Source organism: Notolepis coatsorum (genome assembly GCF_963971535.1).
Source record: "Notolepis coatsorum genome assembly, chromosome: 1".
Classification (NCBI taxonomy): Eukaryota; Metazoa; Chordata; class Actinopteri; order Aulopiformes; family Paralepididae; genus Notolepis; species Notolepis coatsorum.
Window position 1 is genome coordinate 173396871 of NC_140165.1, and position 18861 is coordinate 173415731.

Consider the following 18861-nt stretch of genomic DNA (forward strand, 5'->3'; position numbering starts at 1 on the left):
TCTTGTCAATATTGGACTATGGTGATGTCATTTACAGTCATGCGTCTGCGTCTACATTAAGGCCTTTGGATTCTGCCTACCACTCCGCCCTAAGATTTATTACGGGTGACAAATATGATACTCACCATTGTCTTTTGTATGATAGGGTAAGGCTGGCCATCTCTCTCCTTGCGACGTAGTTATCATGGGTATCTTTTTATCTACAAAGCAATTATTGGCAAACTTCCACCTTATATTACATCTTTGTTGGTCTGGACTCTGGAGTGCTGTCACCTACCAAACTCGTTAGAATGATGGGCTTGTGCTTAGGGTGCCTCGAGTTCGGTCTGAGCTTGGAAAGTCTGCCTTCTCCTACGATGCTCCATACACATGGAATACCCTGCAAAAGACTCTAAAGCTCGGAGCATTCCCGTCATTCATTTTAAATTAATTTAGTTTAAAGACATTGCACTTGACCTATGTACTGAATCATGTAATTGTTTCTTAATCCATCATTGTAATAATTGTAATTCATTGTAATTAATAACTGTTATGATATTTGTGTCCTTTGTTAACTCGTCATCACTGTAAATGAGGGAAACCTCAGTGCTTTCACGAGTATAAATAAAGGTTTGAAATTTTATTAAATCTCTCTCTCTCTCTCTCTCTCTCTCTCTCTCTCTCTCTCTCTCTCTCTCTCTCTCTCTCTCTCTCTCTCTCTCTCTCTCTCTCTCTCTCTCCCTCTCTCTCTCTCTCTCTCTCTCTCTCTCTCTCTCTCTCTCTCTCTCTCTCTCTCTCCCTCTCTCTAGTACCTCCGTCCGGATCGATGGCCTGGATGCGTGTGACCAGGGCCTTACCTCCGTCCGGGTCGATGGCCTGGATGCGTGTGACCAGGGCCTTGGCGGCCGTGTCCTCGTAGACGCTGGCGGTGTAGTGCGGCAGCGTGAAGGCCGGCGGGTTGTCGTTCACGTCCGTCAGCGTCACCCGCACCTCCGCCCGACACCACAGGCCCCCGCCGTCCGTCGCCCGGGCAACCAGGCGGTAGGTGGGGGTCACCTCCCGGTCCAGCGGGGCCGCGGTCTTCACCTCACCTAGACACACACACACACACGTTAACATCAGGGCTGGGACTTTATTGCATTCATTTCGATCAATTAACTACAGAAAGAATTATGTATAATGTATAATAAATCACAACATAAATTTGTTCTTAGTCTCGTTTGTTCATAAAAAAATATTAAATAAGAGAAATTGAGATCAATCAAGATTTTTTTTTTTTTTTAATTGTCAACTGTTCTGGAATGTACTTGAAAGTACTGTTGTAAGAGCCAATGTACATGGTTGTAGTGCCATGTGTTATATTTTATGCATTTGTTTTGTTTTATGTATTTATGTTGTTCTGCCTGTATACATTGTGCCTGCCAGCCTGCCAAGTTGGGTTTGTGGCATCAGTTCCCGTTGCTCACCAGTAGGTGACATACGTAGCTACTTAGTGGGTAACGGGACTGATGACAGGCAGGTGTGTTTGGTTACCAGCAGAGCCTAACAGTTTTTGACCGTCGTCGTCACGTTGTCACGTCGACACGGCACGTTGTTTTGTTATCGTTTTGTTTGTAGTGTATAGTGTTTGTTTGTTCTTTTGAAGGTACTTTTGGCATTTACTTCACATCACATGCAATTGGTGCATGCAGTAATTATGTGGTAAATAAACCCATTTGGGGTATTATTGGAACGGACCTTGTGGACATTCAATCCTTTCACCAGACGGTATCCAGCAGCAGCCACAGACGCGTCAACTATATGTTTTAGCCGGTATCAGCTTCCTCAAGGGCTTTATAGATTTATTGTTTTGTTTAGTCAAGTTAGGCCCTTACAACTGTGTTTAACCTTTACCTCGAAATAAAACATTTTATCGAGTCCCACCACTAGTTAATATCTTTATTTGTTCACATTTTAACAGAAATCCATGAACACAAACAATAATAGATGCACAAACCAAGAGTAGAACTAGAGCAGAACTTTATCAAATATAGCCGCAAGCGGCGATTAGCACGTTTCAAGCCAGTATTGATCATCAAGATTGCAAAATAAGTTCATACATACAGTTCAGCAGTGTTATGAAACATGTCCTGCAATGCATCGATCCTAAGGTCGAATCGCATCGCACCGTGGTCAAATTAATATTGAATCGTTGCCTGAAGAATCGTAATCGAATCGAATCGTTGTGGGGTCAAATATTTACACCCCTGTTATTGACCTATAGTCCATTCATGCTGAGTGAATCAGTTCCCCCAGCCACATTTGTGTATTCAAAGTTTTTGGGGGAATTAACTGATCGAAGATGAATCTAATCACATCGAATCGTGGTCAAATGAAGATATTTCATGATGCATTTAATCGTTGGCTGAAGAATCGTAATAGAATCGAATCGTTGTGAGGTCGAATCGTTACAGCCCTACCACACACGTACTGCCAGCTCCAGAACCGGACCGGCCCATGTGTGCTCACCACTGTCCAGGTCCATGCTGAAGTCCTGGGCGTTGGGCCCGTGTAAAGTGTACTGGATCCAGGCGCTGGCGCCCACATCTGCATCTGTGGCGTCGACTCTCATCACCACTCTGTCAGCCGGAGTGTCTTCTGGGATGGAGACCAGGTACAGAGCCTGCACACACGATATAACATGACACAGCATAATATAATATAACATGACATGATATAACATGACACAACATAATATAATATAACATGACACAACATAATATAATATAACATGACACAACATGACACGATATAACATGACACAACATAATATAATATAACATGACATAACATAACATGATATAACATGACACAACATAATATAATATAACATGACACAACATAATATAATATAACATGACATAACATAACATGATATAACATTATATAACATGATATAATATAACATGACATAACATAACATGATATAACATGACACAACATAATATAATACAACATGACATAACATAACATGATATAACATTATATAACATGATATAATATAACATGACATAGCATAACATGATATAACATTATACAACATAATATAATATAACATGACTGTAACTGAGGGGTACAATTCCCTGACTGTATTGATAAGTATGGTATCATTAAACCACTACCGCTTTATGTACTTTAACTACTGGCCATACAGTACACGATATCTAAATATGATGAACACTTTCCCACAATGAAATCGGTTCCAGACAAAGGTAATAATCAAATATTTAATATAGCAAAAGGTACATATGATATTTACTATTACATTTATGATTTGAATGCACTTGTAAGGCAAATGAGTACTCGTAGGCAAATCAACACTGAATGTCCAATCTCTGGTTACGCAGGAAGCAAGTATACAACCTGGCTCTTAGGGAATTAGATCTATGGTACACTTAATGATATAGCGGGATACTCTGGAAGGGGTCCTCCCGGTTGTAAGCCGGTAGGGGGGGTAGGAGAGCCGTCGGTAGTAGACCGTCTGGTCAACGATATCTAGGGAGACTTCAAGTACAGAAGACAGTGCAGTAGACTCTTGATCCGCAGATGAATACACCTTGGTTCTCTTGTAGGCTGTAGCTCCACAATGAAGAAGAAGCTAGGCGACCTCAGTCTCTCTGAGCGCCGACTCAACTTGACTCTTCTCGGGGGTAAATCCAACACTCACAGGCGTCGGCGATTATCCGCTCCACAAATCACAGTACCAAAGCAAATATATTCCAGCCGCATAGGGCTCAGCAGTCGTCGGGTAGGTGTACATGTCCCTCGGTCCTCGTCTAGATCTCCTCGGATGAAGGCGCCATGTGGTCGGCCCAGCCTGGTTAAGACTCTAGATAACACGAGGAAGCGTTGGAGATGCTGAACTTTAGAACTCTAACCGCACGATGCACCATACACGATAGACTATTATTACTTAATAGAAATACGTCGCACTCGACGGTACAGTGCCAAACTCTGACAATTCAGCTATTAATTCGCACGAGGTCTCGATGCTATTCTAAGGCCAAACAGGCCATACTACACCGCACGTGGTATCGTGGGTGAGGCTTCACGTTCTGTTACTAAGTTGGAAGAAGGGTAAAGGACTAAGGGATTTCTACATTTACTTGCGCCATATTTATATGCACGGTGAACAAATAGTGCCACTCTCATTTCGGTAGCCGTATCCCTGAGCGGAGCCGGGGCTAGTACGGACATGTCTCGTCGGTACCTTTGAACTTGACGCCAGGGGCTGGTCCCCTGGCGCCTGGTCCTTTTGTCCAATAAGAGAATGAACTATTATGGGCTATAGTAGGCTAAAGGGATATTCCGTGTATATGTACAAGGAATATACAAGGGATATCAAACGATATACAAATACTATTCAATATATATCCATAAATAAATATATATATTCGGTTTAATCTGATCCTTCGTAACAGCCGCGCCCTAATTAGTCCCACCTAATTAGCTAAGCAGAGACAGATTAACCGCACTGTCCACTACTCAATGTCTGCTGTGAGGGTCAGTCAGTTCACAAAGTCATGGGGTCATGGTCGTCATCGATAGTATCAGGGAGCCTTGGCAGTTCTATTAGCCTCGCCACGGGTCGGGTGTAGGTCCGCCCTTGGACGAGCACTTCAGCTGCTCGGACCTTTCCATCGGCACCGGTGATCACTTTGCTTACGCGGCCAGCCGGCCACATAGCTCGGGGTAGTGACTGGTCGATAATCATGACGACTGTTCCTTCTGTCAAATTGTCTCTCTCTTTCACCCATTTCTGGCGGGTCTGTAGAGACGGTAGGTAGTGGAGTAGGAAGCTGTTCCAAAACTTGTCAGCCAGTACTTGACTGTACCTCCACATTCTTCGGCCGTTCGCTTCTTCAGGCCTGTACATTGTCTGGGGTAGCGCGGGGTCCAGCCGCCCCATCAAGAGTGTGTTGGGGGTGACTGGGTCGACATCTGCTACATCACTTGAGACGTAACCGAGGGGCTTTGAGTTCAATACTCCCTCGATCTCCGTGAGGACTGTCATTAAGACTTCTTCCGCTACGGTCTGGGCCCCAAGCACGGCGTACAGGGCTGTCTTTATGGAACGTACTTCTCGTTCCCAAGTTCCACCGAAGTGAGGTGCGTTCGGGGGATTAAACTGGAAGTCAATCTGGGATGGAGCGAGGTGGGTCTTAAGTTCTGGGCCCATAGCTTGGAAGCTCTCTCTCAGCTCTCTTTCTCCGCCTTTGAAGTTTGTCCCGTGATCAGACAATAATGTAGACGGTTTTCCTTTCCGTGATGTGAATCTTCGGAAGGCCATAAGGAATGAGTCTGTGCTCATGGTTGGAAGGAGTTCGATATGTATCGCTCTGGTGGTCATGCATTTGAATACAATACCCCACCGCTTCTCGGTTCCTCTTCCTTTCTTTATATACAGCGGGCCGAAACAGTCCATACCGGTGGAGTGAAAAGGCTTGTCGCCGAGTCGGAGGCGACAGGGAGGTAGGTCAGCCATCCGGGGTATACTGGGCTGGGCTCGCCACTTACGACAGTCTAGACAGGTTCGCTGGAAGCGCCGCACTGCTTCTCTCCCTTGCAGTATCCAATAACGACGTCTGATCTCCGCGAAGACTCTCTCTGCCCCTGCGTGGTGCACATCCTCGTCGTATTTCTTTATGATCAGCTCTGTGACCTTGTGTCGGCTGTTCAAGACTATCGGGTACTTGACGTCATCCGGTAAATCTGGGGCTCTCCGCAGACGACCACCCACTCTGATGAGACTATGGGCGTCGCTCTCGGGGGCTAGGTGGAGCAGTCTGCTGTCTGAGGGGACAGGCTTTTCTCCCTGTAGACAGGCTAGCTCATCGGGGAACGAGTCTCTCTGGGCTCGTTGTAGTAGAAGAAGTTCTGCTTCTTCGTAGTCAGCTGCTGAAATGTCAGTCGTGGGCTGAACCTCTGGGTGGTGCCACAGAAATGTCTTTAGCTGCGCACTCTGTAGGGTGAGGCAATCGTCTATGTCGGGGTCTGTGGAGACAAGTGTGTTCAATCCACAGAACATAGGTTTCTTGTTTTCGGCCTCCTCTTTACTCGCCTCCCGTGCGGTGGGTGTAGGCCACTCTTCTTCGGGGAGCTTGAGAAACTCTGGTCCGTCACTGTAGAGGTTGTGACGGGTGAGGTCATCCAGGGACATTCCCCGGGTGATGACGTCAGCTGGGTTGTGTTTGGTGTCCACATACCTCCAGCTCGACATAACTACTGGCTGTTAACAGGTTCTGTTAACTCTTGAATCTCGTGACTCTGACTCCCACGAAGACCTTGTATCTGCACGAATCAGACCGGATCCATGTGAGTACTGTTGTGGAGTCTGACCACAAGATTGTTCTTTGCACCGGGATGGTGAGTTCACGTTGGATTAACGTGGCGAGCTGCGCTCCTGCTAGGGCTGCGCAGAGCTCTAGACGCGGGATAGATTGTTGCTTTCGTGGGGCTATTCTTGAGCGAGCCAGGATGAAAGCAGTATGTATTTCTCCTCCCTCCTCTCGGGCACGCAAGTAGGCCACCGAACCGTAGGCTACTTCGGAGGCGTCGCTGAATACGTGCAGGTCCATCTTGCATGTCTCTGGCCTCACTGTGGGTGGGAAGTAGCTGCGGCGTATATTAACACCTGGGAGTGAGCGGAGTTCCGTCTCCCACTCTCTCCATGTGGATGCAAGGTGTTCGGGTATGGGATCGTACCAGCCCTGGTCCTTGTCCCATAGCGCTCTTACAATCATCTTTGCCCTGGTGGTGTAAGGTAGAATACATCCCAACGGGTCATATTGTCTGGCGAGTGTTCTGTATACACTCCGTCTGGTGGTCGGTATTGCCGTCGACCTTCCCTGCTCCTTGGTCAGGGGTTTGTGTCTATAATGGAGCGAGTCTGTTTTGAAGCGCCAGACTAGTCCTAGTGTCATTTCTTGGGCTTCTCCTGGGATGGTCGCCATCCAGGTGTCGCTGCTCGCTGCCTTGTCCTCGGGGGAGAGGCTGCGCAATACTTGCGGGTCGCTGCTGGCCCACTGCCTGAGATCAAAGCCGCCTTTGATCAGGGAGGCGCGGAGCTTGAGTAGAAGAGCCTCGGCTTCTTCTGGCATCGAGACGCTTTGTAAACAGTTGTCCACGTAGAAACTATTTGTCACACTTTGTCGGACCTCTTCATCTGCTGCTGGGTCCTCTGCGACGTGTTTTTGTAGTGCAAACGTAGCACAGCATGGGCTGCATGTGGTTCCGAAAGGGAGGACTTCCCATTGATAGATGGCTGGGTGCTCATCTCCGATCCTCTCTCTCCATAGGAACCGCAGCAGGGGCTTGTCCTCCTCCACTAGTCTCACCTGCAGGAACATCCCTTTGATGTCGCCGCTGATAGCCACCTTGTCCTGGCGGAAGCGTAGTAGCACGCCTAGTAGAGAGGGGCCGAGTGTTGGGCCGGGCAAGAGCTCTTTATTCAGATTTTGTGATCCGATCTGGTAGCTGCAGTTAAACACAATACGATCCTTGCCGTTGTGGTGGACCTTGTGGTGCGGCACGTACCATGATTCGGTCGTCTGATCGGCCTCTTTAATGTCAATTTTCTTTATGTGTCCCGCGGTGATTAGCTTGTTAATCTCAGCGCGGTACACAGCCTCTTGAGCGGGGTCTTTGGCTAGGCGCCGCTCTGTGTTCAATAGATACCGCTCCGTCGCCTCTTTTGTGGCGTGAAAGGTGGGCATTCCCTCTTGCCTCAGGAGTGGAGTTGCGTATCTCATCACTCCGTTGACTGTGACTCTCTTTGTCCCTTGCTCGAGGAGGGCTATAGCGTAAATATCTTCCTTAGAACGAATGTCTTTCTTTTCGTTCTTAAAGGGCATTGTCTCTAGTGTCCATAGCCTCTCGACATGCTGCAGGAGTGTGGTGTCTTCTTCTGTCGCTCTGGAGTGGAGGCAGCTAGTGGCTGCTGTTCGGTTAAGAGACTTGGCGAGGGGGCCTTGTAATGTCCATCCTAGGCGGGTCTCGACTGCTGCAGGACAACCTCTGGGTCCTGTATGGACCCGGTCTATCGGGACTATGAGGTCTGCATGGTCGGAGCCTATCAGCAGGGTCGGGGTGGCACCGTCTATGAGCGGGATAGGTAGTTGACGCAGTTGCACATATTTATCCATCAGCTTGGCGATGGGGTAGGTGTACTGCGATAGTCCTATTTCTTGGCTGGTGAAAGCATTAGTAATCCTATACCGTCTCTCTGGCTGCCCGCTTGCTGCGATAGTGAAGGAGACATTCTCGCCCTTTATCGTCTTTAGATCTCTTCTTATTGTCCGAATCGTCATCTGGTTCTCGCTCCCCCGCAGCCCCAGCTGGGCCGCAGCGGACGCGAGGAGAAGGGTCTTCTCTGACCCGTCATCAAGGACGGCGTAAGTGTCCATGACCTTATCTTGGTAACTCAGTGTTACGCGGACCACCTTTAAGAGCACCTGGGCGCCGCTGCTGCTAGCGGGGTCAATGTACATAACACTTGCCTTTGTGCTGCTGGATGGTGCAGGCTTTCTTCTGTTACTGTCGTGTAGGACATCTAGGTGGGCTCCGTCACACCGACTACACCTCTTCTTGAGGCGGCACTCGGCTGCCATGTGACTGCGCGCACATCGGTAACAGCGCCTGTTGGACTTTATCCATTGACTCACTTCTTCAGCGGTCATCTTCTTGAACAGGTCACATTGTGACAACCAGTGTTCCTTTTTGCAGTACGGGCACACCATCTTCCACTTCTCTTTCATCGAGGGGGTACTGTGGTTCTTGCTGCTCGGTACTGATTCTGATTAGTGCATGACAGTCACCGATCTTCGGCCATCGTTTGCTCTCCTAGGTCCCTCTCTGGAGCTTGGTGTGCTCCGCACGAACGTATCCAACCGTAGGCTGCTGACTTCTCTCGCCAGGAAGTCGGCTAGGTCTAGGAGGGATGGCTCGGGACCGTTAGGATCACGGTGGTCTCTTTGCCGCCTGAAGCGCTCCTGTCGGGCGGGCGGCAGCTTCTCTAAAATCCTCTCGACATTCGAGTTTGCGTATAGTTCATGCATACCCTTTTCTCGTTGCGCCCCCAGCATCCCTACCAGGGATTGTACTTTGATAGACAGGTCGTCTAGTGAGCGATTGTCTGTTGCTGGGGGTAGGCGGTCAATATGCCTTATCTCTTGTATTACGTAATCCCATATACGTCCATATCTTTGGTCTAGTGCTGCTAGAGCCGCTGTGTATGGGGTAGTAGAGGTGGCATAGGCCAGCGCTATGTTGTGCGCTCTGGGCACTTTCAGGTGCTTCAATAGGATAGCATACTTGTGGCGTTCATCAGCTACATCCACCATCATTGTCTCTAAGCACATTCGTAGCTCCGTGTACTGTGCTCGGTTCTCATGGGTGAAGTCTGGAAACGTCGGTGTGCCAATGTATGACGCCGTGGATGGCTGGCACATCGGTGAGCGTTGGAAGAGAGGCCTCCTGGGCGAGTCTCCTCTTACGCCTCTCGGTGGGCTGGTACCGCTAGTCCAGGTACTATTCCTCGGGACTGGTCGTGCGTCATGCTCACCCGTGAATAGAGTCGGAGGTCTGTAGCACAGAGCCGCGGGGGTATAGCCTGGGCTGTACTGGACCTCCTGGTCCTGTAGAGTACTGTGCTGCTGTCGGGCTTGACTCTCCTCTTCTCCCTCTTCTTCCTCTGTCAGGTCATCTAGATCCTGTAGTCGTCTATTTAGCCTCTCCGCGGTGTACGCCGTTCCTTCCTTGTAGCTGGGTCTCACTGGGACCAATCGGGGAAGGAGTTCGGAGGGGGGTATAGGCTCTCTCTGGTGGTCGGGCTCAGGGTCGCTTAATCGGTTAGGGGAGGGTGCCCTTGACCCGTGTCTTGACGAGGCCCTGGAACCCCTTGTGGAGGGAGGGGGTGTTGCCCTGGTGATCAGCTGCTCCATTAGCTGCGCTTGTAGTCTGTCGCGCTCGGCTTCGCGCTTGGTGAGATCTGCTTCTCTTTGGGCACCGGCAGCGGCACGCTGGGTGTCGGCCCGGTCTCTTGCCATATTATCTTCCGTCTGAAGGCGTCTCATCTCCAGACGTATGCGCTCTTCGTCGCTCCGTTGCTGCGCTTGGAGGCGTTCTCTTTCAATGGTAGAATGTTCGCGCTCGCTAAGCATCTGTGCTTGGAGTTGTTCGCGCTCGCTAAGCGTCTGTGCTTGGAGTCGATCGCGCTCCGTAGAGGCTGCTAGGCTGGCGAGGAACGCCTGTGCCAGCATCCTGTCCGCCTCGCTGGGGGAAGACGCCGGTCGAGGTGATCCGCTCCTGGCAGTACTCGTTGGGGATGCGTTCCCCTGCGGGGAGTCCTGGAGCTCTATCTCCTCGGCGCTCTCCTCATCTTGTTCCGTGCAGAGTTCCATCTCTGGAGGGTTGTCTTCCTCCCGGAGCTCTTCGGGGACTACTTCTTCGGTCTTGGCGGGGGGTAAAGTCGTGTCAGTTCCCTCCTGGTCCCCACCGTGAGCTTGGTCAGTTACATTAGAACCCACTAGGGCCTCTGTGGTAGGGGTATCCTGGTTGATAGGGTCGGACATAATTTTACTTTCTACTTTTACCGCGTTTACCGTTTGTAGAAGGCTAGGTAGTATACTGGCAGCGTAATCCTCTAAGTACTGAGGTGGCTGCCGTCTACGCTGCGGGCGTTCTACTTTAGGAAGACCGTTTCGTGGAGTGTTCATCATAGGCCATTTCAATATTAATACCACTATATTAATATTACGCTAATTACCCTCCGGCTCGAAGGACCAATTGTAACTGAGGGGTACAATTCCCTGACTGTATTGATAAGTATGGTATCATTAAACCACTACCGCTTTATGTACTTTAACTACTGGCCATACAGTACACGATATCTAAATATGATGAACACTTTCCCACAATGAAATCGGTTCCAGACAAAGGTAATAATCAAATATTTAATATAGCAAAAGGTACATATGATATTTACTATTACATTTATGATTTGAATGCACTTGTAAGGCAAATGAGTACTCGTAGGCAAATCAACACTGAATGTCCAATCTCTGGTTACGCAGGAAGCAAGTATACAACCTGGCTCTTAGGGAATTAGATCTATGGTACACTTAATGATATAGCGGGATACTCTGGAAGGGGTCCTCCCGGTTGTAAGCCGGTAGGGGGGGTAGGAGAGCCGTCGGTAGTAGACCGTCTGGTCAACGATATCTAGGGAGACTTCAAGTACAGAAGACAGTGCAGTAGACTCTTGATCCGCAGATGAATACACCTTGGTTCTCTTGTAGGCTGTAGCTCCACAATGAAGAAGAAGCTAGGCGACCTCAGTCTCTCTGAGCGCCGACTCAACTTGACTCCTCTCGGGGGTAAATCCAACACTCACAGGCGTCGGCGATTATCCGCTCCACAAATCACAGTACCAAAGCAAATATATTCCAGCCGCATAGGGCTCAGCAGTCGTCGGGTAGGTAATCCAGTGTACATGTCCCTCGGTCCTCGTCTAGATCTCCTCGGATGAAGGCGCCATGTGGTCGGCCCAGCCTGGTTAAGACTCTAGATAACACGAGGAAGCGTTGGAGATGCTGGTCACTTTAGAACTCTAACCGCACGATGCACCATACACGATAGACTATTATTACTTAATAGAAATACGTCGCACTCGACGGTACAGTGCCGAACTCTGACAATTCAGCTATTAATTCGCACGAGGTCTCGATGCTATTCTAAGGCCAAACAGGCCATACTACACCGCACGTGGTATCGTGGGTGAGGCTTCACGTTCTGTTACTAAGTTGGAAGAAGGGTAAAGGACTAAGGGATTTCTACATTTACTTGCGCCATATTTATATGCACGGTGAACAAATAGTGCCACTCTCATTTCGGTAGCCGTATCCCTGAGCGGAGCCGGGGCTAGTACGGACATGTCTCGTCGGTACCTTTGAACTTGACGCCAGGGGCTGGTCCCCTGGCGCCTGGTCCTTTTGTCCAATAAGAGAATGAACTATTATGGGCTATAGTAGGCTAAAGGGATATTCCGTGTATATGTACAGGGAATATACAAGGGATATCAAACGATATACAAATACTATTCAATATATATCCATAAATAAATATATATATTCGGTTTAATCTGATCCTTCGTAACAATGACATAACATAACATGATATAACATGACATAACATAATATAATATAGCATGCCATAACATAACATTATATAACATGACACAACATAATATAATATAACATGACATAACATGACATGATATAACATGACATAACATAACATGATATAACATGACATAACATAACACGATATAACATGATACAACATAATATAATATAACATGACATAACATAACATGATATAACATGACATAACATAACACGATATAACATGACACAACATAATATAATATAACATGACATAACATAACATGATATAACATGACATAACATAATATAATATAGCATGACATAACATAACATGATATAACATGACACAACATAATATAATATAACATGACATAACATGACATGATATAACATGACATAACATAACATGATATAACATGACATAACATAACACGATATAACATGACACAACATAATATAATATAACATGACATAACATAACATGATATAACATGACATAACATAACACAATATAACATGACACAACATAATATAATATAACATGACATAACATAATATAATATAACATGACATACCATAACATGATATAACATGACATAACATAACATGATATAACATGACATAACATAATATAATATAACATGACATAACATAACATGATATAACATGACATAACATAACACGATATAACATGACACAACATAATATAATATAACATGACATAATATAACATGACACAACATAATATAATATAACATGACATAACATAACATGATATAACATGACATAACATGACATAACATAATATAATATAACATGACATAACATAACATGATATAACATTATATAACATGATATAATATAACATGACATAACATAACATGATATAACATGACACAACATAATATAACATGACATAACATAACATGATATAACATGACATAACATAATATAATATAGCATGACATAACATAACATGATATAACATGACACAACATAATATAATATAACATGACATAACATGGCATGATATAACATGACATAACATAACATGATATAACATGACATAACATAACACGATATAACATGACACAACATAATATAATATAACATGACATAACATAACATGATATAACATGACATAACATAATATAATATAGCATGCCATAACATAACATTATATAACATGACACAACATAATATAATATAACATGACATAACATGACATGATATAACATGACATAACATAACATGATATAACATGACATAACATAACACGATATAACATGATACAACATAATATAATATAACATGACATAACATAACATGATATAACATGACATAACATAACACGATATAACATGACACAACATAATATAATATAACATGACATAACATAACATGATATAACATGACATAACATAATATAATATAGCATGACATAACATAACATGATATAACATGACACAACATAATATAATATAACATGACATAACATGACATGATATAACATGACATAACATAACATGATATAACATGACATAACATAACACGATATAACATGACACAACATAATATAATATAACATGACATAACATAACATGATATAACATGACATAACATAACACAATATAACATGACACAACATAATATAATATAACATGACATAACATAATATAATATAACATGACATACCATAACATGATATAACATGACATAACATAACATGATATAACATGACATAACATAATATAATATAACATGACATAACATAACATGATATAACATGACATAACATAACACGATATAACATGACACAACATAATATAATATAACATGACATAATATAACATGACACAACATAATATAATATAACATGACATACCATAACATGATATAACATGACATAACATGACATAACATAATATAATATAACATGACATAACATAACATGATATAACGTTAGGTTATGACTATAACCAAGTTCTGTTAGTTAGGGGCGATGCTTGGCATCGCCTTCTGCACTATCTCGCGTACGTGCACGCGTACTGAATAAACCACAAATGTACCTCTAATACCAGTATTAGTCTGACCACACCCCTCATCAGCTTACCTTCATAAGCAGGTGTGTGGTCACCTGCTCTCCTCCTTCCCAAGCTTTCACCACAAGGTGAGGACAAGGGCTGCAGCGGCGTCCGATGCCAAGCATCGCCCCTAACTAACAGAACTTGGTTATAGTCATAACCTAACGTTCTGTATCGTTAGTGGCTTAGCTTGGCATCGCCTTCTGCACAAGGGAGGCCAAGCGGAGCCACTTGGCTGACAAATACACCCCGCTGACAGCCCCCCAAAACCATCAGAACAGGGAGGGCCGAGCCCCCCCGACCCCCCCTAATGGAGGGTAGCCCCCCTATTAGGGACGTCACGGGAGGGCGACGGACCCGACCGTGCGAAGAGGCACTCAAGCAACTCAACGCACAGGGTGAGCAGACCGTGGCTTGACCCCACGACTACACACACGCACAACCCGCATGCCACCCGGGAACGAACGGAGGAACAACCTCGTTACTGCCCCCAGAATCACGGGGTCAAGGGCAAACCCAACCCCGTGGCAAGGCCGTAGCAGCGGAGCACGAAGGAAGACCCAGACCCACCAAAAGGACTGGACTCCCTGGAATGGGGGCCCGGAGAAGTCCATGATGCCAGCATCAAGACCCCACCAGGTGGGCACGTAGTGCCCCGCCCCCCACATCGCCAGCGTATTCGGACAAAGGCCCCTCAGTTACTGCACCTGGTATTCACAGGCGGAACCAACCAGGCCAGAACCTGCCCAGCTTCCGAGATCGGACGAGACCGGGCGTGTTCAGGTCGGTATGGCCGTAAGCCGAGCGGGCCCCGTCCCCCCAATAGTACACCGCCTGGCACACTGACCCTGCAGAATAGGCAGTCAGCATGGCCGTAAGCACACAAAAAAGGTTAACCAACGGAAGCAGGCAGCGCACCGGGGAAAAAAAAAAAAAAAAAAAAAAACCAGGCAACAGGCTGTTAACCCTAGCCTGGAGACTGCGGACGAGACAGGCGCCAGAGGGGACAGCTGAACACAGCCGCCCCGGCGGAAGGAGCGTAAGCTGGCGGTGTTGCATGACCAAGCCTCCATTTAACAACCCCCACCCAGAGGGGTCGAGGCAGAGAAGGCTGACACGATTGGCAGACGTCATGAACGTGCAGGGGCACCCTCAACCGGTGAACCCGGGAGTTGACACTGCTCCAACACACCAGGGAATCAACCACCTCGGTGTTACCCAATGCGGTGGTTGTTCCTATAACCCCTCAAGAAAAAACTCCAAAACACACCTGCGGGTATACACCGGCTATACCGCAGTACAAGTGTTTCAGTTTCCAAAAAGGGTTAACCCAGGCCTACGGGTCGCAAACATCACTTCGGACCGGGCCTGGCGGTACGGGAAGCACAGGGTCACCAGAGGAGGTCAAAAAACCACCCCCACAGGCCCCTCTACGCCATGCGTGAGAGAGGAGCGAAAAATAATGGAGAACCAGCCCCTAAGCACACCGTACCTGGTATTCCCCGGCGGTCTCCCAACCAAGTACTAACCAGGACCAACCTGTGTAGCGGCCGAGATCCGACGAGATCGAGCGCGTACAGAATGGCATGGCTGTAAGCCATGACGACAGTGCTGAGTAAAAACATACCCAACCAGGGTCTCCATAGCGCTTAACCCTGTGACACCCAGACCGACCTGGCATTTTTCCCCCTGAAAAAAGCCCAAGTCCCTCAGGGTACCAGAACAGCAGATCTGCATCCCCGGCGGACAACGGGTTCAACTGATCTGGACCAGCGTGACCAGAACCAGTCCCGTGCCCTAACCACGCCGACATGCCTACTCCAGGAGAAGGGCAGATATGCGTGTTGATCTTAACATGAAAAGAAGGCGCCACCCAGACGTCGGGACGAACCGCGCCTGGTGGCCCACCCCAAGGGCGTGAGACCCCACTACATATGTTCAGATCCATCCCGTCATCATCCCCCAGACATGAACGAGAATCCGTCGACAACCCACCCAGGTCATGGGATGTGGTCGCCGGAAGAGGAAAAACCCCCATCTCAGTTGCTTTATAAAAACGCTGTTTCAACCACAAGCAACTAAGGCGTGCCAGTCAATCGCCTGTTTACAGCGAGCTAGCACTATACGTGCGTCGGGACACACCCCCATCAATGAACAGGCTATTTAGACCTGTCATTGAATCCCCAAGGCGCCCAGGGGAACGACAAGAGGGGTGTGACACTCCCTAACTCCAACACTTCTGGAATAGAAAGAAGGAAGCATCAACAGTATGTATCCCAGTCTACACAGCCGGGGTAAAAAATGTTCACATTTTTACATCCCACCACCCTCCCATAGGAAAGAGACGGGGATCCCCAGAGAGACTTCCCACGCGAGCTGTACAGATTGAAAAGAATATATTGCACCTCGAGCCATGTAAAAAACTGGTTTTAGGGCCTCCGGGGAAGAGGCACCGAACCCATACACACTCAATAAACGAATTGAATCGAATATACATACAATAGAAAAGGACCCTTCTAGAGGGTCCACTCACTTTGACAATCTGAGGAGGAAGGCTCTGTACTCTGATGGAGGCTTCCTCACATGGAAGAAGGAGTCCGAACTCACAGAAGGCCTGAGTAGGCGCTTGGTGAGGAGGAGCCCTGACCACCCCCCCTGAAAACAGATCCATCACATGGACCTGAACAGCACACGGAAGTCCTACCAACAGAGACGCGCACGGTGACGTACTCTATGGCGGGGGAATTCCTGCGGTGCACACGCCCAATATACCAGGCCGTGGGACCAGGAACTCCCTCCCCCCCCCCCCCCCCCCCCCCCCCCGTAACGTGCCGAACCGCCACGTGACGGGAACCTTGAAGGACAGGGGGTGTACCCCTGACCGACAGAACAATGGGGAGAGGAAAGGTTACCAGTTCACCCCTTTACGACCCCACACCCATGATACGACGTAACGACAAAAAGAGAATATGACACAGTCATAGTCAGCTCTATGAAGCGTTACACAGCTCCACACAGCGCACGAGCTAACCTGCTATCTGATTTTTACTAAGGAAAAACACAGAATAGAGAGGGCTCTAAGAACCCCGGTCCAACATACACATGTGCTTCTGTGGCCAGTACAACCCAGTTGTAGGTCACATGACACACACAACCCATCATCACCTACAAAAAATGGCAAAAACACTCAACAGAGGAACGCCGTTTTTTTCACAATGAGAGAATACATCATTCTTGATTAGTATCGACCACAGGCCTTGCTAAGCACACATGACAGCAACCAAACCAATTTCCCTTTAGGAAATAAGTTTCTCCAGCAGATTTAGCACAACCTCAGCAATCAAGCCGAGAGTTACATCGTATCCCTACCACACAAAAGACATAATTAATGCACAACATGTCTGATAGGAGGTGATAAAGTCCCCAGGGAACCGGGGGGGAAACACAATCCTCCTATTTTACCCTCAATACGGCCAGTTAAAACAGGAAAACCTGTTAATGTGTGAACTCACTGTTCATTGTCATTACAGTCTGAGAAAGAACATTCTTTTACTCACTCGTCACCAAGCATAGCTTCATAGGTTAGTTGCCTTAGTAGTGAGTACACGGTACACATAAACACCATGATGTTTCTCACACAACAACCAGATCAATACATCACGACCTGCACGGAGAAGCTAACTGCCAGTGACAAAAACAGCTCACACACAACCCGCAACGTATCTCAAATGCATTGCAACAACACACGTTTTGGGAAAAAACACCGTTATTCACAATACATTTAGCAAGGTAAAACCAGAAGACGTGTTTATGAGGTCTGGCCAACCCCGTACCTGCCCGGAACGCAGATCAGCGAAGTGCAGTCACAAGCCACCGTAGAACACAGCCGTCCCGTGTTGTTCGATCCGGGCAGCGTCGCCGCTCCACCAGTCGCTACAGTCCTCTTTGTTGACGCAATCCCCGTCTAGGCTCAGGCAGGGTCGACGAACATCCCCTGTCAAGGATGACGTCGTGGTCAAGAGTGTAAAACATGTTAAAAATCAAAGCACGTTCAACAGAATAGCATCAAGCTAACGGCTGCTCCAACCGTTCGGGTGCTATTGCTTCCGCTCGCGAGACGCCGATCTACGACGCACGCGATCAGGAGCGAGCTCCCGGCGGCGCGCGAGAAGCCAAGCTACCCGCGCCAGGCCACCGACCGGCTAACCGTAAGCTATGAACATGTAAACAATGACATACACTCACCCAGACAGGCCGCCGTTCTGAACCCTCCTCACTTTTTAAGAGAAAAGAGAAAACAAGACGTCAACACCGCTTCACAACGGTGACAATAACACGTCCGGCTGAATCAGCACAGTACCAACTGGCCTGTATAGCTGACTTTGAACATGAATCTGCCGCTATCGCACATTACATGCACATATCCCTCGTGAAGGAATACTCTCATTTGGATATGAAAGATGGGGTCTTAACACGGTGACAGAGAGAATCCACTCGTCCAGAACACACAGGGATCACCAGTGTCAATGGTCGAGGCCCACTAGTTAAAACTATAATGGTCGCCAGACCAAGGCCTTCTGTCGCCTAGACGGCTA

General features: G+C 47.2%; 1 protein-coding gene across 1 annotated transcript in view; it reads right to left on the bottom strand.

The window, feature by feature from the left end:
• LOC311223464 (protocadherin Fat 3-like) overlaps positions 1-18861 on the bottom strand; it is a gene marked incomplete at both ends in the record, with an annotated part of 130417 nt that overhangs the window by 87061 nt on the left and 24495 nt on the right. The window contains 2 exons of the mRNA XM_084308251.1: positions 837-1070; positions 2488-2641. Of these exons, the coding sequence (XP_084164377.1) occupies positions 837-1070; positions 2488-2641 (388 nt within the window). The remainder of the gene's footprint in view (positions 1-836; positions 1071-2487; positions 2642-18861) is intronic.